Source organism: Triticum urartu, chromosome 5A (assembly GCF_056163025.1).
Source record: "Triticum urartu cultivar PI428250 chromosome 5A, HENAU_Tu73, whole genome shotgun sequence".
Taxonomy (NCBI): domain Eukaryota; kingdom Viridiplantae; phylum Streptophyta; class Magnoliopsida; order Poales; family Poaceae; genus Triticum; species Triticum urartu.
The window spans coordinates 666,520,179-666,545,967 of NC_141877.1; the positions used below are offsets into that span (position 1 = coordinate 666,520,179).

The window sequence follows — 25,789 nt, forward strand, 5'->3', positions numbered from 1 at the left end:
GAATCCGAAAAATAACAAAAGAAGAGGATAGCGGGGGGGAGGGAATGCATGGCAGCAGACGTCCCCAACCAGGCAGCTGTCCCGTCGTCCGGTGGCGCCGTACGCCCCGACGACGTCGTCCGGTCGCGACGGCGAGGAACGGGTCAAAGGACACTAAAACTGGGCCCCACCCCGCCCGATTTAGCCACAGGCCACCGCGGTCCCTCTCTCTCTCTCTCTCTCCTCATCCCGCAGAGTCTCCGTGGACCAAGCCTATAAACCCCGCGCGCACTCCGCCTGCACACCACACAGACTGTCGATACGCCGCGTCCACGCAGGCAGAGCAGAGCAAGCGCCCGTGCTCCTCCTCCCGTCCCCTTCTTCCCTCCTCCGCCGCGAGATATTTCTCCTGTCAGCTCCGCCTCCTCGCCGCCGTCGCCGTCGCCATGAACTGCCTCCAGCACCTGCTCAAGTAAGTCAGGCAGGGGCCCCCCTTTCGATTTCTCGCCGGAATCATGTTTCGCCGCCGCCGCCGCCTCTCGCCCCCGCAGCTTGGCTGATTTTTGCCGCCCCCCACCCCCCAGGGAGCCTCCGATCTTAGCGGGATCCAGATCGATGAGGCGGCCCTCGCCGCTCAACCTCGTGAGTTTCTCTTCTTTTTTCAACCACCGCGGATCCCATTTATCTCGATTTCGATTTCGATTCTCATTTCGCCGGCCACGGAATCGAAACTCTAATCTAACCCGCTGCTTTTGGCCGAGCCCAGGCCATGGTTCGCGGAGGGAGTCGCCGCTCCAACACCGTCAAAACTGTAAGCATTCCAACGTCCTCTGCGATTTCGCTTTTGTTTCTACAGAATCAACTGTCTCAGCGTTTGCGGACTTGCGATTGCAGGCATCCGGGACATCCACTTCCAGCGCGGAGAACAGCGCCATGGAGCCAGGCGCGGACAAGTCCGACACGTATAGCACCAACATGACACAAGCCATGGGAGCAGGTAGGCGAAGAGAAACATTCAACCTCCATGACCGATTGACAGTTTTTCCCTCGCACTTGCGTGTCTGCTTCACTATCAGTGCCAAGGTTACACAATGGTGCTAGTTGCATTTCGGTCAGTCATGTTGCTTGCTGACTTGATGAAAATCCCTTGCTGCCCCATTCATATAAATGTCACCATCACAATGCTGACCCGAGCTACCTGATTGGAACCATTCACAACAAACTATTATTGTCTATCCTAGTATGAGCATTTTATCATCTTCTTCTCCATTACTAGCCTTTGTAGACTTTTAGGCTTTAGCGACACCTCATTCATCTGACTTTTTTGGCATGTCTAACCTCCCCTTCTGGGAGACTATGAGTGTTTCAACAGCTGGCCTTGTCCATTTTTCCTCGACTGAAAGTTCCCTCGTTTGCTGCTATTATGGAGTTCTGTCACTTTAATTTTATTCATTATGTTGTACAGAATGAATCTTATCATATAGAAAGCTTCGACACTGATTAGTCGAAATTTACTTACCTTCAGATCACCAATTGAGCACTAACGTCTGCAATATCTTATGCTCCTTTCTCATTAAGTTCTGTTTACTACACTATTCCTAAAATATTTCCTTTTATTCCGAAAAAAAAACATTTCTAGCGTTGACGTACAGGCATGAGCTTGGGATGAATTACAATTTTATATGCCCAGACTTGATTGTAGGCTCCTGCTTACAGGTTCTCATCTCAACCATTCAGATAGAGACTTTACACCTGTGACTCCATCTAATTATCTGCTTTCATGTGCAGAGCCCAAGTGATGTTGATAAGCTTCGGGAGATTGGTGTAAAAACTGTATTCTGCTTGCAGCAAGATCCAGACCTTGAGTATCCTTATCATTCAAGTGTATTTTCATCTTTCTGGTAGAAATAAAGAAATATCTTCACTACTGCCTATTAAGCTAGATCCAAACTTGCATATCGGTAAGATCGTAACGCTAATGTTCATACATAAGGAAACATTGTTGAATTCAGCTCATAGCTTTCTATCCACACATGCATTTTTGTCTGCAGATATTTTATCTGTGCAGTGTGTGTAGACATCTTTTAACATGATTTAGTTTTTATCCTAGCGACATAGTTATTTGTTACTTCAACTGCCATGTAATGCTTTCTTACTATGAATATATGTGTTTCATCCTTCACCACTTTGTTTAGATACTTTGGAGTTGACATTTGTGCCATTCAAGATTATTGTCTAGAATGCAAAGACATTGAGCACTGCCGTGAAGAAGTTAGGTATTGAAAGTTCTAATCTTCATGAGTCCATTTTAAACTGGACGTAAGAATTGGGCATAACCTATGCCTAATGGAGTTACGCAATTCCTTGTTCCAAGGTGACGTAGTTAAATTAGAGAATATGTCATTGTTCCTCTGGGTTTGGAATTGATCAAATTGCAGTGTTCATTCAGCCGTCCTTTAGTTTCAAAGAGATTACCATATTGTTCACAGCTTATTGTCTGTATTCTCTCTGGTCCTGTTGACCTTGTACATCCATGATATGGTATTACATTTCAGTACAGTTGTCCTCAATACAAGAAAAAAATATTGACACAAGTGAAGTCTTCAACATGCATAATCTTATGAAAAGTTACTCCGATGAACAATCTCTGTTTTTTTGGCTTCTGTTCTCAGTTCAATCACAAACATTTCACTTTTCAATACTTAGAGGCTTCAGCTAGATGATTCGTATTTGCACCAGGCAGTATGTACTCCTTCCGTCCCATATTATAAGATCGTTTCGCAAGCTGTTTGGCTTGCAAAACGATCTTATATTATGGGACGGAGGGAGTATATAGCAATGTAGTTCTAGCTTGCATCCAGTGTGTGTTCTTTTCATTGTCTGTGTTGCGAATATCCAAAGTATTAAATTAATTTAATGTTTAATTACACCAGGGATTTCGATGCTTTCGATTTGCGACTGAGGCTTCCTGCTGTGATTAGCAAATTGTACAAGCTTGCCAGCCATAATGGTGGAATAACATATATACATTGTACTGCTGGACTTGGAAGAGCTCCTGCTGTGGCAGTAGGTTTACAGTCTTTCTCTTATTGTTTCTCAATATGTCCGGATGTGCCAATTGGGTTACATAGTCATGACTCTTCCCACAGAAAATGAAGCAACATAACGACCTGCATATATGCAAGCATTTCCTTGTAGTACCATCCACCAGATAACAAATATAGCTAGAACATAACACATCTTATTTGGAGTGAGTAAAATGTACAGTTTGCAGATTGCTTTGGTAACTTTCCACTATGATTTGATGTTATCCATAATCTTGTGCGCTGACAGTTCTCTAATTCTGAGAATATTTTGCAAAATTTCAGCTGGCATATATGTTCTGGATTCTTGGTTACAATCTTAATGAAGGACATCAACTACTGCAGGTAGTATTAGGAAGTTGAAAAGTTATTTGTAAGTTAATATGTATGCACTGTTGATGCCAATATCCACCCCCGGATGCTTATTTGCTAATCTCTCTTTCACTGTATTCTAAGTTGTTTTTACCACATGGCTAGTTATCTTGTTTTTTGTACAGAATTTGAACCCATTCTTTTATGTTGTATAGAGTAAAAGGCCTAGCTTTCCAAAGTTGGAAGCCATCAAATTGGCAACAGCTGACATTGTAAGTAAGAACTATGTTGTATTCCCAATTTGTAGTTATGATGAAGAAGATAAAGTAGATTTCCGATATAATTGTGTGTCATGCATCTCGTCTTGCTATTAAGTCATGACTGTCTTATTCTTTAGCTCACGGGCTTGTCAAAAAACTGCATCACTCTGAAGTGGAAAAATGGCAGTTGTTCTTCTGTTGAAATTTCTGGGCTTGACATTGGGTGGGGACAGGTATGTTTATTCTTCAATTATGTCATATATACATTTCTTGTGTTGAAGAATTTCAGTTAGATGGTGTGATTCTGCCCAGCTGCTTTCTAGTATGGAATGTATTGTATTAAATCCATGTTACATAGGAGACGCTCTTAGCTGATTTCTTTTTATGTCTTATATTTCTTGCATTTATGCAGAAAATTCCCCTGGCATATGATGAGGAGAAAAGAGCATGGTTTCTTGAGAGAGAGTTACCTGTGAGTATCAACCTAACTGTCATACCGAGAGCAATCATCCGCCTTTATTTTTTCTTGTTCATTGTTATATTCCTCACATGCCTTGTATGTTACATCTATATACCATCAGCGTGTGATATCAAGCCTAATCCTTCATAAAATCTGACATTTCAACAGTGTTCATAGAATTCAAAGGTTCTGACTACTGAACATCCTGATAGTTATGCCACTTTCTCGTTGATCATTAATTAGAACCATAGTTTTGGCCATCTTATTGATCCAAGTTATACTGGTGGCAGTCATTATGTCACTTTCTCGTTGGGATCCTCTTTAGTAGCGCACCGTGCAGTACGGTCGCTGCCGTGTGGACCCGACCCCACATGTCATCTGCAGTACTGTAGAGGATTTAGACCTAATTGTGCGTAACTTCACACTCACCTGTATCTTACATACCTTTGGTGTTTGTGTTTCCTGAAGGAAGGACGGTATGAGTACAAATATGTAGTGGATGGCAACTGGGTGTGCAATGAGCATGAGATGAAGACCAAACCCAATGCGGACGGCCATGTGAATAACTACATCCAAGTGAGATAGATAATTTTCCCTGAACTTATCCCAGCATATATATAGCTTACAAATCTTGCCTGCAGGTTGCCAGGGATGGCACGAGCGATGAAGAGAAGGCGATGAGGGAGCGGTTGACTGGGCCAGACCCCGATCTAACAAAAGAGGAAAGGCTGATGATTAAAGAGTACCTGGAACAGTACACCGAGCAATAAGAGGTTAGCCCAGATCGTCCAGACTTTTGTGCCGCGCCTCTCTAATTCTCATTTTCTTTTCATATAAGTACACCATACAATGGTGCGCAAACAAATTGCTTGGATTAGAAGACCCTAACAAGTTATTATATGGTATATAAATTGCAGAACTTCCCTTTTGGTGCGACCGGCTCGAGATGCAGCCGGGAACACCTAGTGATGAAATGAAATGAAACTAGACCACGCATCTCTGAAGCGCTGCTGTGCTCGGATCGAGTAGCAAGCAGCTGTTAACTGGCAAAAATAGTTTGGCTCGAGTTCTAATTACTATTCGTAGCATCCCTCTTTATCTTCTCCTGTGTAAACACGTGCGTGCTCCATGAGACGAGCAATCAGTGAGTGTCCCTGACGGTACCGTTCTAGCAGTCGTATAAAAGTACAATAAAGGGCTGTGCTGTGCACCTCCACACAAAACGTGTAACATATGTATGTTACTACTACTACTGAAGAATAAAATCAGATGACATGATTCTCTTCATATGTTATGTTTGGATCTGACCTGACCTAAATGGTTTGGTTCCGTTCCATCTCCTTCCGTTGGGCCCTCTCCTTGCTGTTCATCATTTTCATTCACAAAACAAAGGGAAGTTATTTTTTGAAGTTTTCTGAGTCAAGTCAACTGTCAAAGTCGAGAGACAGCTGTGTGGTCAGCGTCGGTGTCTTGTGCCGTTGAAGTCAAAGTCGGCTGCTTGGTGCTGAGTTGGGCAGATAATTATTATATTAGGTGGGGATCCAATCGGCAGTATACTAGTAGGAATTTCTCTCAAAAAAAGAAGAAGCGTAAATTACTGGGCAGATTCATACATGGAATGGTTATTACTGCAAAATCAATCAAAAGAAAACAGGTTAGATTTGGCAAGCGTCAAATCAAAAGGGTAATAAATTTGTGTGGATGGCGGTTTGTTCCTCTTTCCATGATATGCAGAGTTAATTAGGCCTTTTCATCTTATCCATCCACTGCATCCCGCCTGATTGGATCTGATTTCGAAAATCCTGTTCCCCTTTGTGTAGATGAAAACACCAAATCTGCTTTGCTTTTCCCCGTTCATCTCAAAAAGATTTTACCCCTGTTGGCTCCCTCTCTCTCTCTCTCTCTCTCTCAGTCAGTCAGTCAGTCAATTTCTCACCCCTGTTGTACAGTCCATTTCAACATTCGTAGAACATATTCAGTACTGAACGAACATTCGCAAGATGAGCAACAAATCAAACAAGGGGTACAGATAATCATCTTATTATATGACGGATGATTACAGAGGATGGGTGTGCAAAGCGAAGTGTCGGTCGTGGCTACCACTAGTGTTTTTACCTGAAGTGGTTGATACATCATCAATTCCATCCACACAAGTGTCAGTCAATTTCTCACCCGTGGTAATCAGTAGTGTTCAACTTCAACACTTGAGCATTCGCAAGGAATCAAAGATGGGCAGTAGAAATAATAATACGTAGTAATAATATTATTATGATATGATGGATGATTACAGAGAATGGGTGCGTGCGTGAGGCGAAGTATGGGTCGTGGCTACCGCTACTGAAGATGGCTGATACATCATCGATTCCATCCACACAGGTGTCAACTCAACTCAACTCAACTCAATTTAAGCGAGCCTGCCGAGCGAGCGGCGGCTCCGGTGCTGCTGCTTGTTGTTGTTGTTGTTGTGGTCGTGGCAGGGCGGCGGCGGCGAGGGGCGGAAGATGGCGTCGAGGTCGTCGAAGCGGAGGCTGATGACCTGGACGTCGAAGAGGCGCTTCCGGCAGGCGGCGTCGGGGCGCGGGCGCGGCTTCCGCGGCGCCGGCGGGCAGGTGGCGGCCTGGCCCAGGCAGCCGACCCCGGCGCCCGTGGGCGTCCGGCAGCAGCGGTGGTAGTCGTCGTCGGCGCCGTCGGCGGCGAGGAGGTGGAGGCGCGGCGAGAAGGCGGCGGGCGGCTTGAAGAACTCGGGCGAGGCGGCGGCCATGGATGAGTGGATGGATGGGGGAGGGAGCGGAGGAAGGCGGCGATGTGTTCCTGTTCCTTTGAAAAAAAGAAAAGAAAAGAAAGGGAGGGATTTGAAAAGGAGAGGAGGGGTGCTGGTGCTGGTGCCGGTGTGGGGGGCGAGGGAAGCGCGGCGTATATGTAGCGGGGGTGACGGGCCAGACGGGAGTGGGGGATGGGATGGGAGGTGCGTGCGGGGGAAGTGTGAAACGGAGAACAAGGTTACCGGCCGACCCGACCCGGGAGGGCGGAAGCAGCTGGGAAATCGGGGCGGCTTTCCCTTGTCCACCTTGCTGCGCACGATAGGCTTCGCCCCCGCCTTTTTTACTCCGAGGTTTGCCTACTCGCTCGGGTCTATGTGTGGTCAACTATTCGGGTGTGAAATCGGACTCACATGTTTTATTGTGCGTGCGTGCGTGCACAATGAGGATGAGATGCGTGAGATTCATGCACACCATTTCTTTCTCCAATTCTTTTCATTATGCGAGGAGTAGTACGAAGCAATCAGGTTCATCTCATAGGCTTGCCCTTGGTGATGCCATATATACTTTCTAAATTGGTTTTATTTCAGGTTTGTCGACGCTATTCTTTTTGCGGTACGGTGTGACCCCGTTTCTGTCTCTTACATGTGCTCATAGGGGGTAAGGTTGGATTAGTGCGTGCGCGTGTTTTCAGCGTTGGGGTGTCTATTGTGTTTCTAAAAGAAAAAAAGGTCTGCAACCCTTGCACATCACCAACAAAAACGGTGGGGGTAAGAAAGAAGAGAAAAGGCAACATAAATGCGAGCGTAAAAATCAGACAACTATATAGTTGATCGGGGTTTAAACAACTCAGGGTGGTTTGGCGACGACCATGTCCTTAACGTCGGTGTAATCTGTTGGCACGTACGAGGACGGGGGAGGTAGTTGAGGCATGAGGTGACGTTGTCTCATGCAGATCGGTCATCGCTACCACTTGTGAGGACGAAGCGGGAACATCCCAAAATCAGGATTTTGGTGGCGCATGTGACCTTCCTCCCTCATCAAAGTCTACGTCGTGTTGTGCTGTTGGAATCGTGGAAAATGGAGGAGATAACATATGATGACTTTAACTGGGTGGTGCTTCTCGAGTACCTAGTCTTGAACTCCGGGGCGAAAACCCTACGCGAGACCCTAGTTGGTTATCCTTGGCAATGGTGGCGTTTTTGCGTCGTTACCCTGTTGAAGGCATTGTTTGGAATTTGCTTGACTTGATCCGCAGGGTAAAAACCCGATCTGACTTTCAGTGGTCGGATCGGGCGACGACGACGCATGTGCACCGTTCTCTTCCTAAGGGCATTGCTGTTGGACAGCCTTTTCTCGTAGTCCTTGTCTTGTCAAAAGATAGTTGGTCTCGTTGGTCATTCTTGTATATCGCCGATCGCTGTTTTGATCGCTTCGGGTTTGTTTTTGTTTTTCTCTTTCACCTTGGCATAGCTTTTGTTTTATGTGTGCATTGTAGTTATGCAGACGCCGGGTGTATATTATATCCCTAGACCCTACATTACGAGTCAATAAAAACGCCCTTTATCGAAGAAGGAAAAACATATTTTTGGTAGCTTGTTTCTTTAAAGGGTTTTTGGCTAGTCAGTTATATTAGTCTCGAAACAGAGGATACATGGATCGTATTTGTTGGTTCCCGGCTTTGGTGGATGGATAGCCGGCGGACGAAACGAAGAAAGCGTGTATATCGCACAGTATCAAGGAAGGTTTTCGGTAGCTTGTTTCTTTAAAGGGTTTTGGGCTAGTCGGTAAGTATTAGTCTCGAAACAGAGGATACATGGATCGTATTTGTTGGTTCCCGGCTTTGGTGGATGGATAGCCGGCGGACGAAACGAAGAAAGCGTATATATCGTACAGTATCAAGGAAGGTTTTCGGTAGCTTGTTTCTTTAAAGGTTTTTGGGCTAGTCAGTTAGTATTAGTCTCGAAACAGAGAATACATGGATCGTATTTGTTGGTTCCCGGCTTTGGTGGATGGATAGCCGACGGACGAAACAAAGAAAGCGTATATATCGTACAGTATCAAGGAAGGTTTTCGGTAGCTTGTTTCTTTAAAGGTTTTTGGGCTAGTCAGTAAGTATTAGTCTCGAAACAGAGGATACATGGATCGTATTTGTTGGTTCCCGGCTTTGGTGGATGGATAGCTGGCGGACGAAACGAAGAAAGCGTATATATCGTACAGTATCAAGGAAGGTTTTCGGTAGCTTGTTTCTTTAAAGGTTTTTGGGCTAGTCAGTTAGTATTAGTCTCGAAACAGAGGATACATGGATCGCATTTGTTGGTTCCCGGCTTTGGTGGATGGATAGCCGGCGGACGAAACGAAGAAAGCGTATATATCGTACAGTATCAAGGAAGGTTTTCGGTAGCTTGTTTCTTTAAAGGTTTTTGGGCTAGTCAGTTAGTATTAGTCTCGAAACAGAGAATACATGGATCGTATTTGTTGGTTCCCGGCTTTGGTGGATGGATAGCCGACGGACGAAACAAAGAAAGCGTATATATCGTACAGTATCAAGGAAGGTTTTCGGTAGCTTGTTTCTTTAAAGGTTTTTGGGCTAGTCAGTAAGTATTAGTCTCGAAACAGAGGATACATGGATCGTATTTGTTGGTTCCCGGCTTTGGTGGATGGATAGCTGGCGGACGAAACGAAGAAAGCGTATATATCGTACAGTATCAAGGAAGGTTTTCGGTAGCTTGTTTCTTTAAAGGTTTTTGGGCTAGTCAGTTAGTATTAGTCTCGAAACAGAGGATACATGGATCGTATTTGTTGGTTCCCGGCTTTGGTGGATGGATAGCCGGCGGACGAAACGAAGAAAGCGTATATATCGTACAGTATCAAGGAAGGTTTTCGGTAGCTTGTTTCTTTAAAGGTTTTTGGGCTAGTCAGTTAGTATTAATCTCGAAACAGAGGATACATGGATCATATTTGTTGGTTCCCGGCTTTGGTGGATGGATAGCCGGCGGACGAAACGAAGAAAGCGTATATATCGCACAGTATCAAGGAAGGTTTTCGGTAGCTTGTTTCTTTAAAGGGTTTTGGGCTAGTCAGTAAGTATTAGTCTCGAAACAGAGGATACATGGATCGTATTTGTTGGTTCCCGACTTTGGTGGATGGATAGCCGGCGGACGAAACGAAGAAAGCGTATATATCGTACAGTATCAAGGAAGGTTTTCGGTAGCTTGTTTCTTTAAAGGGTTTTGGGCTAGTCAGTTAGTATTAGTCTCGAAACAGAGGATACACGGATCGTATTTGTTGGTTCCCGGCTTTGGTGGATGGATAGCCGGCGGACGAAATGAAGAAAGCGTATATATCGTATAGTATCAAGGAAGGTTTTTGGTAGCTTGTTTCTTTAAGGGCTAGTCAGTTAGTATTAGTCTTGAAAAAGAGGATACATGGATCGTATTTGTTGGTACCCGGCTTTAGTGGATGGATAGCAGGCGGACGAAACGAAGAAAGCATATATATCGTACAGTATCAAGGAAGGTTTTCGGTAGCCTGTTTCTTTAAAGTGTTTTGGGCTAGTCAGTTAGTATTAGTCTCGAAACAGAGGATACATGGATCGTATTTGTTGGTTTCCGGCTTTGCTGGATGGATAGCCGGCGGACGAAACGAAGAAAGCGTATATATCGTACAGTATCAAGGAAGGTTTTCGGTAGCTTGTTTCTTTAAAGGGTTTTGGGCTAGTCAGTTAGTATTAGTCTCGAAAAAGAGGATACATGGATCGTATTTGTTGGTACCCGGATTTGGTGCATGGATAGCAGGCGGACGAAACGAAGAAAGCATATATATCGTACAGTATCAAGGAAGGTTTTCGGTAGCTTGTTTCTTTAAAGAGTTTTGGGCTAGTCAGTTAGTATTAGTCTCGAAAAAGAGGATACATGGATCGTGTTTGTTGGTACCCGGCTTTGGTGGATGGATAGCAGGCGGACGAAACGAAGAAAGCATATATATCGTACAGTATCAAGGAAGGTTTTCGGTAGCTTGTTTCTTTAAAGGGTTTTGGGCTAGTCAGTTACTATTAGTCTCGAAACAGAGGATACATGGATCGTATTTGTTGGTTTCCGTCTTTGGTGGATGGATAGCCGGCGGACGAAACGAAGAAAGCGTATATATCGTACAGTATCAAGGAAGGTTTTCGGTAGCTTGTTTCTTTGAAGGGTTTTGGGCTAGTCAGTTAGTATTAGTCTCGAAACAGAGGATACATGGATCGTATTTGTTGGTTTCCGGCTTTGGTGGATGGATAGCCGGCGGACGAAACGAAGAAAGCGTATATATCGTACAGTATCAAGGAAGGTTTTCGGTAGATTGTTTCTTTAAAGGGTTTTGGGCTAGTCAGTTAGTATTAGTCTCGAAACAGAGGATACATGGATCATATTTGTTGGTTTCCGGCTTTGGTGGATGGATAGCCGGCGAACGAAACGAAGAAAGCGTATATATCGTACAGTATCAAGGAAGGTTTTCGGTAGCTTGTTTCTTTGAAGGGTTTTCGGCTAGTTAGTTAGTATTAGTCTCGAAACAGAGGATACATTGACCGTATTTGCTGGTTCCCGGCTTTGGTGGATGGATAGCAGGCAGACGGAATGCAGAAAGCTTATATATCGTACAGTATCAAGGAAGGTTTTCGGTAGCTTGTTTCTTTAAAGGGTTTTGGGCTAGTCAGTTAGTATTAGTCTCGAAACAGAGGATACAAGGATCGTATTTGTTGGTTCCCGGCTTTGGTGGATGGATAGCCGGCGGACGAAACGAAGAAAGCGTATATATCGTACAGTATCAAGGAAGGTTTTCGGTAGCTTGTTTCTTTAAAGGGTTTTGGGCTAGTCAGTTAGTATTAGTCTCAAAATAGAGGATACATGGATCGTATTTGTTGGTTCCCGGCTTTGGTGGATGGATAGCCGGCGGACGAAACGAAGAAAGCATATATATCGTACAGTATCAAGGAAGGTTTTCGGTAGCTTGTTTCTTTAAAGGGTTTTGGGCTAGTTAGTTAGTATTAGTCTCGAAACAGAGGATACATGGATCATATTTGTTGGTTCCCGGCTTTGGTGGATGGATAGCCGGCGGACGAAACGAAGAAAGCGTATATATCGTACAGTATCAAGGAAGGTTTTCGGTAGCTTGTTTCTTTGAAGGGTTTTGGGCTAGTCAATTAGTATTAGACTCGAAACAGAGGATACATGGATCGTATTTGCTGGTTCCCGGCTTTGGTGGATGGATAGCAGGCGGACGAAACGAAGAAAGCGTATATATCGTACAGTATCAAGGAAGGTTTTCGGTAGCTTGTTTCTTTAAAGGGTTTTGGGCTAGTCAGTTAGTATTAGTCTCGGAACAGAGGATACATGGATCGTATTTGTTGGTTCCCAGCTTTGGTGGATGGATAGCCGGCGGACGAAACGAAGAAAGCGTATATATCATACAGTATCAAGGAAGGTTTTCGGTAGCTTGTTTCTTTAAAGGGTTTTGGGCTAGTCAGTTAGTATTAGTCTCGAAACAGAGGATACATGGATCGTATTTGTTGGTTCCCGGCTTTGGTGGATGGATAGCCGGCGGACGAACCGAAGAAAGCGTATATATCGTACAGTATCAAGGAAGGTTTTCGGTAGCTTGTTTCTTTGAAGGGTTTTGGGCTAGTCAGTTAGTATTAGTCTTGAAACAGAGGATGCATGGATCGTATTTGTTGGTTCCCGGCTTTGGTGGATGGATAGCCGGCGGACGAAACGAAGAAAGCGTATATATCGTACAGTATCAAGGAAGGTTTTCGGTAGCTTGTTTCTTTAAAGGGTTTTGGGCTAGTCAGTTAGTATTAGTCTCGAAACAGAGGATACATGGATCGTATTTGTTGGTTCCCGGCTTTGGTGGATGGATAGCCGGCGGACGAACCGAAGAAAGCGTATATATCGTACAGTATCAAGGAAGGTTTTCGGTAGCTTGTTTCTTTGAAGGGTTTTGGGCTAGTCAGTTAGTATTAGTCTTGAAACAGAGGATGCATGGATCGTATTTGTTGGTTCCCGGCTTTGGTGGATGGATAGCCGGCGGACGAAACGAAGAAAGCGTATATATCGTACAGTATCAAGGAAGGTTTTCGGTAGCTTGTTTCTTTAAAGGTTTTTGGGCTAGTCAGTTAGTATTAGTCTCGAAACAGAGGATACATGGATCGTATTTGTTGGTTTTCGGCTTTGGTGGATGGTAGCAGGCGGACGAAACGAAGAAAGCGTATATATCGTACAGTATCAAGGAAGGTTTTCGGTAGCTTGTTTCTTTAAATGGTTTTGGGCTAGTCAGTTAGTATTAGTCTCGAAACAGAGGATACATGGATCATATTTGTTGGTTTCCGGCTTTGGTGGATGGATAGCCGGCGGACGAAACGAAGAAAGCGTATATATCGTACAGTATCATGGAAGGTTTTCGGTAGCTTGTTTCTTTGAAGGGTTTTCGGCTAGTCAGTTAGTATTAGTCTCGAAACAGAGGATACATGGATCGTATTTGCTGGTTCCCGGCTTTGGTGGATGGATAGCAGGCGGACGAAACGAAGAAAGCTTATATATCGTACAGTATCAAGGAAGGTTTTCGGTAGCTTGTTTCTTTAAAGGGTTTTGGGCTAGTCAGTTAGTATTAGTCTCGAAACAGAGGATACATGGATCGTATTTGTTGGTTCCCGGCTTTGGTGGATGGATAGCCGGCGGACGAAACGAAGAAAGTGTATATATCGTACAGTATCAAGGAAGGTTTTCGGTAGGCTGTTTCTTTAAAGGGTTTTGGGCTAGTCAGTTAGTATTAGTCTCAAAATAGAGGATACATGGATCGTATTTGTTGGTTCCCGGTTTTGGTGGATGGATAACCGGCGGACGAAACGAAGAAAGCGTATATATCGTACAGTATCAAGGAAGGTTTTCGGTAGCTTGTTTCTTTAAAGGTTTTTGGGCTAGTCAGTTAGTATTAGTCTCGAAACAGAGGATACATGGATCGTATTTGTTGGTTTTCGGCTTTGGTGGATGGATAGCAGGCGGACGAAATGAAGAAAGCGTATATATCGTACAGTATCAAGGAAGGTTTTCGGTAGCTTGTTTCTTTAAAGGGTTTTGGGCTAGTCAGTTAGTATTAGTCTCGAAACATAGGATACATGGATCATATTTGTTGGTTTCCGGCTTTGGTGGATGGATAGCCGGCGGACGAAACGAAGAAAGCGTATATAACGTACAGTATCATGGAAGGTTTTCCGTAGCTTGTTTCTTTGAAGGGTTTTCGGCTAGTCAGTTAGTATTAGTCTCGAAACAGAGGATACATGGATCGTATTTGTTGGTTCCCGGCTTTGGTGGATGGATAGCCGGCGGACGAAACGAAGAAAGCGTATATATCGTACAGTATCAAGGAAGGTTTTCGGTAGGCTCTTTCTTTAAAGGGTTTTGGGCTAGTCAGTTAGTATTAGTCTCAAAATAGAGGATACATGGATCGTATTTGTTGGTTCCCGGCTTTGGTGGATGGATAGCCGGCGGACGAAACGAAGAAAGCGTATATATCGTAAAGTATCAAGGAAGGTTTTCGGTAGCTTGTTTCTTTAAAGGGTTTTGGGCTAGTCAGTTAGTATTAGTCTCGAAACAGAGGATACATGGATCATATTTGTTGGTTCCCGGCTTTGGTGGATGGATAGCCGGCGGACGAAACGAAGAAAGCGTATATATCGTACAGTATCAAGGAAGGTTTTCGGTAGCTTGTTTCTTTGAAGGGTTTTGGGCTAGTCAATTAGTATTAGTCTCGAAACAGAGGATACATGGATCGTATTTGCTGGTTCCCGGCTTTGGTGGATGGATAGCAGGCGGACGAAACGAAGAAAGCGTATATATCGTACAGTATCAAGGAAGGTTTTCGGTTGCTTGTTTCTTTAAAGGGTTTTGGGCTAGTCAGTTAGTATTAGTCTCGAAACAGAGGATACATGGATCGTATTTGTTGGTTCCCAGCTTTGGTGGATGGATAGCCGGCGGACGAAACGAAGAAAGCGTATATATCATACAGTATCAAGGAAGGTTTCGGTAGCTTGTTTCTTTAAAGGGTTTTGGGCTAGTCAGTTAGTATTAGTCTCGAAACAGAGGATACATGGATCGTATTTGTTGGTTCCCGGCTTTGGTGGATGGATAGCCGGCGGACGAACCGAAGAAAGCGTATATATCGTACAGTATCAAGGAAGGTTTTCGGTAGCTTGTTTCTTTGAAGGGTTTTGGGCTAGTCAGTTAGTATTAGTCTTGAAACAGAGGATACATGGATCGTATTTGTTGGTTCCCGGCTTTGGTGGATGGATAGCCGGCGGACGAAACGAAGAAAGCGTATATATCGTACAGTATCAAGGTAGGTTTTCGGTAGCTTGTTTCTTTAAAGGTTTTTGGGCTAGTCAGTTAGTATTAGTCTCGAAACAGAGGATACATGGATCGTATTTGTTGGTTTCCGGCTTTGGTGGATGGATAGCAGGCGGACGAAACGAAGAAAGCGTATATATCGTACAGTATCAAGGAAGGTTTTCGGTAGCTTGTTTCTTTAAAGGGTTTTGGGCTAGTCAGTTAGTATTAGTCTCGAAACAGAGGATACATGGATCGTATTTGTTGGTTTCCGGCTTTGGTGGATGGATAGCCGGCGGACGAAACGAAGAAACACTAGTAGAAAAAGGGTCAAACATGAAGCACATTAGTGTCGGTTTGTATTTGAGACGGCACTAATGTATACATTAGTGCCGGTTCCAACGGCTAGCCGGGCCGCTTTCATTAGTACCGGTTCGTGGCGAACCTTTAGCACCGGTTCGTGCCACGAACCGGTACTAATGAGAGTGGTGGCAGGATGTTGTCAGACTGGGGTCCCTCCGGCCCCTTTAGTACCGGTTCTTGGCACGAACCGGTACTAAAGGTCGTCCTACATAAACCCTTCGTCCACCCGAGCTCGCTCTATTCTTCCCCTTTCCCCTCTCCTCTCTGTTCTTCCCCTCTTCCTCTCGAGCTCATCACACATTTTGCCCAAAATTTGTCAAGATTTGAAGGCCCTCATCCATTCAAATGATCACAAAGGTTAGCAACTTTGTCCTTTCATCTCTCATTGCTAGATTAGCTCTTGCAATGCTTTATATAGTGATTAATTTGTGAGTTTAGTAATTTGGGAGGATATATAGATGTGCTAGTATTGATTTATATGCAATTTGAGGTCAAAAATAACACTTAGTTGGCATATGTAGGTGTGGTTTACTTAGTGCCTTCTAAATCTCCGTCGTAACCACCGTCGATCGCCAGCACCGTCCCGTCGCCGGCACCACCTTGTGGTGAGCCTCTTGTTCATGAAATTTTATATAAAAATTGATGTTTGTGTGATTTGGATATGTAGTTACTTGTATAATTATCTTACCCGTACGTTGTTTGTTATACATATAGTGCCATGGTTTTGATATCCGTCCCCGTCGGCCCTCGTCCTTGTTATGATTCAGATGTGGTATATATATTATTTTTAAAACTAGTTGCATTTCATGTTTTTGACAAATTATGCCCATCAAGTTTACATAGAAATTTTTTCTAGGAGGTATGTGAACCGGAAATTCCAACCGACCCTATTGTCGAGAGGTTAAATTTAGTTGAAAGAGAAAACGAGTACTTGAAAGAAAAATTGAAAAGAATTGAGGGGGAGAAGATGGAATTGGAGTTGCATGTTGCCGATGTCGTCGATGATCACAAGATCAAGATGGAGAAAATGCGCTTGAAGATTAGAAAGATTAGAAAATATGCCATCGATAGTGAGGCTTGGTATCATTATGCTGTTGGATCCATTGTTACCTTAGTTGCGATCTTGATCGCATTTGTTGTTGCATTTAAATGCTTTAGCCAGAGAGTTATTTGTTTGTTGCATTTAAGTGTTGTATGAACTTGTATTAATTTGGTCTATTCGGTGTTGTGTAATGAAGATGAGACGGCAATGGATGTACGATGACCGATGCTCTCCCCAGTTCGTTGAGGGCATGCATACTTTTCTGCTTGCGGCTGAGGCAAACAAGCGGGCGGATGGTTTTATGCCTTGTCCATGTGCTGGCTGTAAGAATGGTCACAATTACTCTACGTCAAGAACCATTCACGTCCACCTGTTTAAGTCCGGTTTCATGCCCCACTATAATGTTTGAAATAAGCACGGAGAAAGAGGGGTTATGATGGAAGATAATGAAGAAGAAGAGGACGACGACAGCTATCCTGGCCATGGGTACCCTGAATACGATGATACAACAATGGGGGAAGAAGCTGAGCCGGTAATGCGGGAAGAAGCTGAGCCGGCAATGCGGGAAGAAGCTGAAGAAGAGGCATCAGATGAGCCCGTTGATGATCTAGGTCGGGCCATTGCCGATGCAAAGAGAAACTGCGCAAGTGATTTGGAGAAGAAGAAGTTGCAGCGCATGTTAGAGGATCACAAAAAATTGTTGTACCCGAATTGCGTAGGTGACAAGAAAAAGCTGGGCACCACACTGGAATTGCTGCAATGGAAGGCAGAGAATGGTGTATCTGACAAGGGATTTGGAAAGTTGCTGGTAATGATAAAGGATATGCTTCCAAAGGACAACGAATTGCCCGAGAGTACGTACGAAGCAAAGAAGGCTGTTTGCCCTCTAGGGTTAGAGGTGCAGAAGATACATGCATGCCCTAATGATTGCATCCTCTACCGCGGTGAGTACGAGGATTTGAACGCTTGCCCGGTATGTGGTGCATTGCGCTATAAGATCAGTCGCGATGACCCTGGTGATGTCGAGGGCGAGCGCCCCAGGAAGAAGATTCCTGCCAAGGTGATGTGGTATGCTCCTATAATACCACGGTTGAAACGTTTGTTCCAAAACAAAGAGCATGCCACGGCGATGCGATGGCACAGTGAAGACCGTAAGAAAGACGGAAAGTTGAGAGTACCCGCTGACGGGTCGCAGTGGAGAAAAATCGAAAGAAAGTACGGGAAGGAGTTTGCAGATGACGCAAGGAGCGTATGGTTTGGTCTAAGCGCAGATGGCATTAATCCTTTTGGGGAGCAGAGCAGCAACCATAGCACCTGGCCTGTGACTCTATGTTTGTATAACCTTCCTCCTTGGTTGTGCATGAAGCGGAAGTTCATTATGATGCCAGTGCTCATCCAAGGCCCTAAGCAACCCGGCAACGACATTGATGTGTACCTAAGGCCATTAGTTGAAGAACTCTTACAACTGTGGAATGGAATAGGTGTACGTGCGTGGGATGAGCACATGGGGGAAGAATTTGACCTAAAGGCGTTGCTGTTCGTGACCATCAATGATTGGCCTGCTCTCAATAACCTTTCAGGACAGACAAACAAGGGATACCGCGCATGCACGCACTGTTTGGACGATACCGACAGTATATATTTGGCTAATTGTAAGAAGAATGTGTACCTGGGACATCGTTAATTTCTTCCGAGCAGGCATCCCGTAAGAAAGAAAGGCAAGCATTTCAAAGGTGAGGCGGATCACCGGACGAAGCCTCGCCACCGTACTGGTGCTGATGTACATGATATGGTCAAGGATTTGAAGGTGGTCTTTGGAAAGGGTCCTGGTGGACAACCTGTTCCGAATGACGCTGATGGACGTGCACCCATGTGGAAGAAGAAATCTATATTTTGGGACCTGCCCTATTGGAAAGACCTAGAGGTCCGCTCCGCAATCGACGTGATGCACGTGACGAAGAATCTTTGTGTGACCCTGCTTGGCTTCTTGGGCGTGTATGGGAAGACAAAAGATACACCTGAGGCACGGGAGGACCAGCAACGTATGCACGGAAAAGACGACATACATCAGGGTCATGCAAGCTACGCTCTTACCAAAGAAGAGAAGGAAATCTTCTTTGAATGCCTGCTCAGTATTAAGGTACCGTCTGGCTTCTCGTCGAATATAAAGGGAATAATAAACATGGCAGAGAAAAAGTTCCAGAACCTAAAGTCTCATGACTGCCACGTGATTATGACGCAACTGCTTCCGGTTGCATTGAGGGGGCTTCTACCGGAAAACGTTCGATTAGCCATTGTGAAGCTATGTGCATTTCTCAATGCAATCTCTCAGAAGGTAATCAATCCAGAAATCATACCAAGGTTAGAGAATGATTTGGTGCAATGTCTTGTCAGTTTCGAGTTGGTGTTCCCACCATCCTTCTTCAACATCATGACGCACGTCCTAGTTCACCTATGTGAAGAGATTAACGTTTTGGGTCCTGTATTTCTACACAATATGTTCCCCTTTGAGAGGTTCATGGGAGTCTTAAAGAAATATGTTCATAACTGTGCTAGGCCAGAAGGAAGGATCTCCAAGGGCCGTCAAAATGAGGAGGTCATTGAGTTTTGTATTGACTTTATTCCTGACCTTAAGCCGATTGGTGCTCCTGAATCGCGGCATAAGGGCAGACTGGATGGAAAAGGCACGTTAGGAGGGGAACAAATAATATGAATGGACGGACATTCTCTCACTGAAGCACACTACACAGTTCTACAGAATTCCGCCTTGGTGGCTCCGTATATGGATGAACACAAGAATTTGCTACGCTCCAAACACCCGGAGCGGTCTGATGACTGGATTACACGTGAACAAACCAGGAGTTTCGCCAGCTGGTTGCAGACACGTACCATGCATGACACCTCTGTTGGAGAACGTAGTAATTTCAAAAAATTTCCTACGCACACGCAAGATCATGGTGATGCATAGCAACGAGAGGGGAGAGTGAGATCTAAGTACCCTTGTAGATCGACAACGGAAGCGTTAACTTGGTTGATGTAGTCGTACGTCTTCACGGCCCGACCGATCAAGCACCGAAACTACGGCACCTCCGAGTTCTAGCACACGTTCAGCTCGATGACGATCCCCGGACTCCGATCCAGCAAAGTGTCGGGGAAGAGTTCCGTCAGCACGACGGTGTGGTGACGATCTTGATGTACTACTGTCGCAGGGCTTCGCCTAAGCACCGCTACAATATTATCGAGGACTATGGTGGAAGGGGGCACCGCACACGACTAAGAATATGATCACGTGGATCAACTTATCTCCTTAGGGGTGCCCCTTGCCTCCATATATAAAGGTTCAAAGGGGGGGGGGGCGGCCGGCCAAGAGGAGGCGCGCCAGGAGGAGTCCTACTCCCTCCGGGAGTAGGACTCCCCCCTTTCCTAGTTGGAATAGGATTCGCGGAGGGGGGGGGGAAGAGGAGAGAGAGGAGGAAGGGGGGCCGGCCCCCTCTCCTTGACCTATTCGAACCAAGGGGGGGAGGGGCGCGCGGCCCATCTCTGGCCACCTCTCCTCTCTTCCACTAAGGCCCACTAAGGCCCATATACCTCCCAGGGGGGTTCCGGTAACCTCCCGGTAATCCGGTAAAATCCCGATTTCACCAGGAACACTTTCGATATCCAAACATAGGCTTCCAATATATCAATCTTTATGCCTCGACCATTTCGAGACTCCTCGTCATGTCCGTGATCACATCCGGGACTCCGAACAACCTTTGGTACATCAAAACGCATAAACTCATAATATAACTATCATCGAAACCTTAAGCGTGCGGACCCTACAGGTTCGAGAACAATGTAGACATGACCGAGACACGTCTCCGGTCAATAACCAATAGCGGGACCTAGATGCCCATATTGGTTCCTACATATTCTACGAAGATCTTTTATCGGTCAGACCGCATAACAACATACGTTGTTCCCTTTGTCATCGGTATGTTACTTGCCCGAGATTCGATCGTCGGTATCCTATACCTAGTTCAATCTCGTTACCAGCAAGTCTCTTTACTTGTTCTGTAATACATCATCCCGCAACTAACTCATTAGTTGCAATGCTTGCAAGGCTTAAGTGATGTGCATTACCGAGAGGGCCCAGAGATACCTCTCCGACAATCGGAGTGACAAATCCTAATCTCGAAATACGCCAACCCAACATGTACCTTTGGAGACACCTGTAGAGCTCCTTTATAATCACCCAGTTACGTTGTGACGTTTGGTAGCACACAAAGCGTTCCTCTGGCAAACGGGAGTTGCATAATCTCATAGTCATAGGAACATGTATAAGTCATGAAGAAAGCAATAGCAACATACTAAACGATCGGGTGCTAAGCTAATGGAATGGGTCATTTCAATCAGATCATTCAACTAATGATGTGATCCCGTTAATCAAATAACAACTCTTTGTCCATGGTTAGGAAACATAACCATCTTTGATTAATGAGCTAGTCAAGTAGAGGCATACTAGTGACACTCTGCTTGTCTATGTATTCACACATGTATTATGTTTCCGGTTAATACAATTCTAGCATGAATAATAAACTTTTATCATGATATAAGGAAATAAATAATAACTTTATTATTGCCTCTAGGGCATATTTCCTTCAGTCTCCCACTTGCACTAGAGTCAATAATCTAGATTACACAGTAATGATTCTAACACCCATGGAGCCTTAGTGCTGATCATGTTTTGCTCGTGGAAGAGGCTTAGTAAACGGGTCTGCAACATTCAGATCCGTATGTATCTTGCAAATCTCTATGTCTCCCACCTGGACTAGATCCCGGATGGAATTGAAGCGTCTCTTGATGTGCTTGGTTCTCTTGTGAAATCTGGATTCCTTCGCCAAGGCAATTGCACCAGTATTGTCACAAAAGATTTTCATTGGACCCGATGCACTAGGTATGACACCTAGATCGGATATGAACTCCTTCATCCAGACTCCTTCATTCGCTGCTTCCGAAGCAGCTATGTATTCTGCTTCACACGTAGATCCCGCCATGACGCTCTGTTTAGAACTGCACCAACTGATAGCTCCACCGTTTAATGTAAACACGTATCCGGTTTGCGATTTAGAATCGTCCGGATCAGTGTCAAAGCTTGCATCAACGTAACCGTTTACGATGAGCTCTTTGTCACCTCCATATACGAGAAACATATCCTTAGTCCTTTTCAGGTACTTTAGGATGTTCTTGACCGCTGTCCAGTGATCCACTCCTGGATTACTTTGGTACCTCCCTGGTAGACTTATAGCAAGGCACACATTAGGTCTGGTACACAGCATTCCATACATGATAGAGCCTATGGCTGAAGCATAGGGAACATCTTTCATTTTCTCTCTATCTTCTGTAGTGGTCGGGCATTGAGTCTGACTCAACTTCACACCTTGTAACACAGGCAAGAACCCTTTCTTTGCTTGATCCATTTTGAACTTCTTCAAAATCTTGTCAAGGTATGTGCTTTGTGAAAGTCCAATTAAACGTTTTGATCTATCTCTATAGATCTTTATGTCTAATATGTAAGCAGCTTCACCGAGGTCTTTCATTGGAAAACTCTTATTCAAGTATCCCTTTATGCTATCCAGAAATTCTATATCATTTCCAATCAGTAATATGTCATCCACATATAATATCAGAAATGCTACAGAGCTCCCACTCACTTTCTTGTAAATACAGGCTTCTCCAAAAGTCTGTATAAAACCAAATGCTTTGATCACACTATCAAAGCGTTTATTCCAACTCCGAGAGGCTTGCACCAGTCCATAAATGGATCGCTAGAGTTTGCACACTCTGTTAGCTCCCTTTGGATCGACAAAACCTTCCGGTTGCATCATATACAACTCTTCTTCCAGAAATCCATTCAGGAATGCAGTTTTGACATCCATCTGCCAAATTTCATAATCATAAAATGCGGCAATTGCTAACATGATTCAGACAGACTTAAGCATCGCTACGGGTGAGAAGGTCTCATCGTAGTCAACCCCTTGAACTTGCTGAAACCCTTTTGCGACAAGTCGAGCTTTGTAGACAGTAATATTACCGTTGGCGTCAGTCTTCTTCTTGAAGATCCATTTATTCTCAATTGCTTGCCGATCATTGGGCAAGTCAACCAAAGTCCACACTTTGTTCTCATACATGGATCCCATCTCAGATTTCATGGCTTCAAGCCATTTTGCGGAATCTGGGCTTACCATAGCTTCTTCATAGTTCGTAGGTTCATCATGATCTAGTAGCATGACTTCCAGAACTGGATTACCGTACCACTCTGGCGCGGATCTCACTTTGGTTGATCTACGAGGTTCAGTAGTATCTTGTTCTGAAGTTTCATGATCATTATCATTAGCTTCCTCACTAATTGGTGGTGTCACAGAAATAGTTTTCTGTGATGCACTACTTTCCAATAAGGGAGCAGGTACAGTTACCTCGTCAAGTTCTACTTTCCTCCCACTCACTTCTTTCGAGAGAAACTCCTTCTCCAGAAAGTTTCCGAACTTAGCAACAAAAGTCTTGCCTTCGGATCTGTGATAGAAGGTGTATCCAATAGTCTCCTTTGGATATCCTATGAAGACACATTTCTCCGATTTGGGTTCGAGCTTATCAGGTTGAAGCTTTTTCACATAAGCATCGCAGCCCCAAACTTTCAGAAACGACAACTTTGGTTTCTTGCCAAACCATAGTTCATAAGGCGTCGTCTCAACGGATTTTGATGGTGCCCTATTTAACGTGAATGCGGCCGTCTCCAAAGCATAACCCCAAAACGATAGCGGTAAATCAGTAAGAGACATCATAGATCGCACCATATCTAGTAAAGTATGATTACGACGTTTGGACACACCATTACGCTGTGGTGTTCTGGGTGGCGTGAGTTGCGAAACTATTCCGCATTGTTTCAAATGTACACCAAACTCGTAACTCAAATATTCTCCTCCACGATCAGATCGTAGAAACTTTATTTTTTTGTTACGATGATTTTCAACTTCACTCTGAAATTCTTTGAACTTTTCAAACGTTTCAGACTTATGTTTCATTAAGTAGATATATCCATATCCGCTTAAGTCATCTGTGAAGGTGAGAAAATAACGATATCCGCCACGAGCCTCAATATTCATCAGACCATATACATCAGTATGTATGATTTGCAACAAATCTGTTGCTCTCTCCATAGTACCGGAGAATGGCGTTTTAGTCATCTTGCCCATGAGGCACGGTTCGCAAGTACCAAGTGATTCATAATCAAGTGGTTCCAAAAGTCCATCAGTATGGAGTTTCTGTTGGGAAACGTAGCAGAAATTCAAAATTTTCCTACGTGTCACCAAGATCAATCTATGGAGTCATCTAGCAACGAGGGAGGAGTGGATCTACATACCCTTGTAGATCGCGTGCGGAAGCGTTCAAGAGAACGGGGTTGATGGAGTCGTACTCGTCGTGATTCAAATCACCGATGATCCTAGCGCCGAACGGACGGCACCTCCGCGTTCAACACACGTACGGAGCAGCGACGTCTCCTCCTTCTCGATCCAGCAAGGGGGGAGGAGAGGTTGATGGAGATCCAACAGCACAACGGCGTGGTGGTGGAAGTAGCGGGATTCCAACAGGGCTTCGCCAAGCGCTGCGGGAGGAGGGAGATGTGTCACGGGAGGGAGAGGGAGGCGCCAGGCCTTAGATGGGGCTTCCCTCCCTTTCCCCCACTATATATAGGGCCAAGGGAGAGGGGGGGCGCAGCCTTGGCCCTTCCTCCAAGGAAGGGTGCGGCTAGGGAGGAGTCCCTCCTCCCCAAGGCACCTCGGAGGTGCCTTCCCCCTTTAGGACTCTTCCTTTCCCTCTTCTCTTGGTGCATGGGCCTCTTGGGGCTGGTGCCCTTGGCCCATATAGGCCAAGGCGCACCCCCTACAGCCCATGTGGCCCCTCTGAGGCAGGTGGCCCCACCCGGTGGACCCCCGGGACCCTTCCGGTGGTCCCGGTACAATACCGGTGACCCCGAAACTTGTCCCGATGGCCGAAACAGCACTTCCTATATATAATTCTTTACCTCCGGACCATTCCGGAACTCCTCGGGACGTCCGGGATCTCATCCGGGACTCCGAACAACTTTCGGGTTACCGCATACTAATATCTCTATAACCCTAGCGTCACCGAACCTTAAGTGTGTAGACCCTACGGGTTCGGGAAGCATGCAGACATGGCCGACACGTTCTCCGGTCAATAACCAACAGCGGGATCTAGATACCCATGTTGGCTCCCACATGTTCCACGATGATCTCATCGGATGAACCACGATGTCAAGGACTTAATCAATCCCGTATACAATTCCTTTTGTCTAGCGGTACGATACTTGCCCGAGATTCGATCGTCGGTATCCCGATACCTTGTTCAATCTCGTTACCGGCAAGTCTCTTTACTCATTCCGTAACACATCATCCCGTGATCAACTCCTTGATCACATTGTGCACATTATGATGATGTCCTACCGAGTGGGCCCAGAGATACCTCTCCGCTTACACGGAGTGACAAATCCCATTCTCGATTCGTGCCAACCCAACAGACACTTTTGGAGATACCTGTAGTGTACCTTTATAGCCACCCAGTTATGTTGTGACGTTTGGCACACCCAAAGCACTCCTACGGTATCCGGGAGTTGCACAATCTCATGGTCTAAGGAAATGATACTTGACATTAGAAAAGCTTTAGCATACGAACTACACGATCTAGTGCTATGCTTAGGATTGGGTCTTGTCCATCACATCATTCTCCTAATGATGTGATCCCATTATCAATGACATCCAATGTCCATGGTCAGGAAACCGTAACCATCTATTGATCAACGAGCTAGTCAACTAGAGGCTTACTAGGGACATGGTGTTGTCTATGTATCCACACATGTATCTGAGTTTCCTATCAATACAATTCTAGCATGGATAATAAACGATTATCATGAACAAGGAAATATAATAATAATCAATTTATTATTGCCTCTAGGTCATATTTCCAACAGTCTCCCACTTGCACTAGAGTCAATAATCTAGTTCACATCGCCATGTGATTAACACTCACAGGTCACATCGCCATGTAACCAACATCCAAAGAGTTTACTAGAGTCAATAATCTAGTTCACATCACTATGTGATTAACACTCAATGT

At 44.9% G+C, this 25,789-nt stretch overlaps 2 protein-coding genes across 4 annotated transcripts; one reads left to right on the plus strand and one right to left on the minus strand.

The window, feature by feature from the left end:
- Positions 1–221: 221 nt before the first annotated feature.
- Positions 222–7,464, plus strand: SEX4 (dual specificity protein phosphatase (DsPTP1) family protein). Of its 3 annotated transcripts, none has more exons than XR_015603059.1 (15): positions 222–451; positions 564–621; positions 746–790; positions 874–976; positions 1,619–1,695; positions 1,768–1,844; positions 2,175–2,255; positions 2,913–3,045; positions 3,348–3,407; positions 3,590–3,646; positions 3,772–3,867; positions 4,047–4,106; positions 4,567–4,670; positions 4,736–4,867; positions 5,012–5,381. XR_015603059.1 is itself a non-coding variant. In XM_048676970.2 (15 exons), the coding sequence occupies exons 1-14, from the start codon at positions 426–428 to the stop codon at positions 4,862–4,864; spliced, it is 1,110 nt and encodes a 369-aa protein (XP_048532927.1). In that variant the 5' UTR covers positions 222–425; the 3' UTR covers positions 4,865–4,867; positions 6,385–7,464. The 3 variants fall into 3 exon arrangements, 2 of the variants coding, with proteins under 2 accessions (XP_048532927.1, XP_048532926.1); XM_048676970.2 differs by lacking the exon at positions 5,012–5,381 and adding an exon at positions 6,385–7,464 and having other exon boundaries at positions 4,563–4,670; XM_048676969.2 differs by having other exon boundaries at positions 4,563–4,670.
- Positions 6,331–6,855, minus strand: LOC125511563 (cyclin-dependent protein kinase inhibitor EL2-like). The gene has a single exon (XM_048676971.2). It carries the CDS (start codon positions 6,853–6,855, stop codon positions 6,499–6,501), a length of 357 nt encoding a protein of 118 aa, XP_048532928.2. The 3' UTR covers positions 6,331–6,498.
- Positions 7,465–25,789: the final 18,325 nt, after the last annotated feature.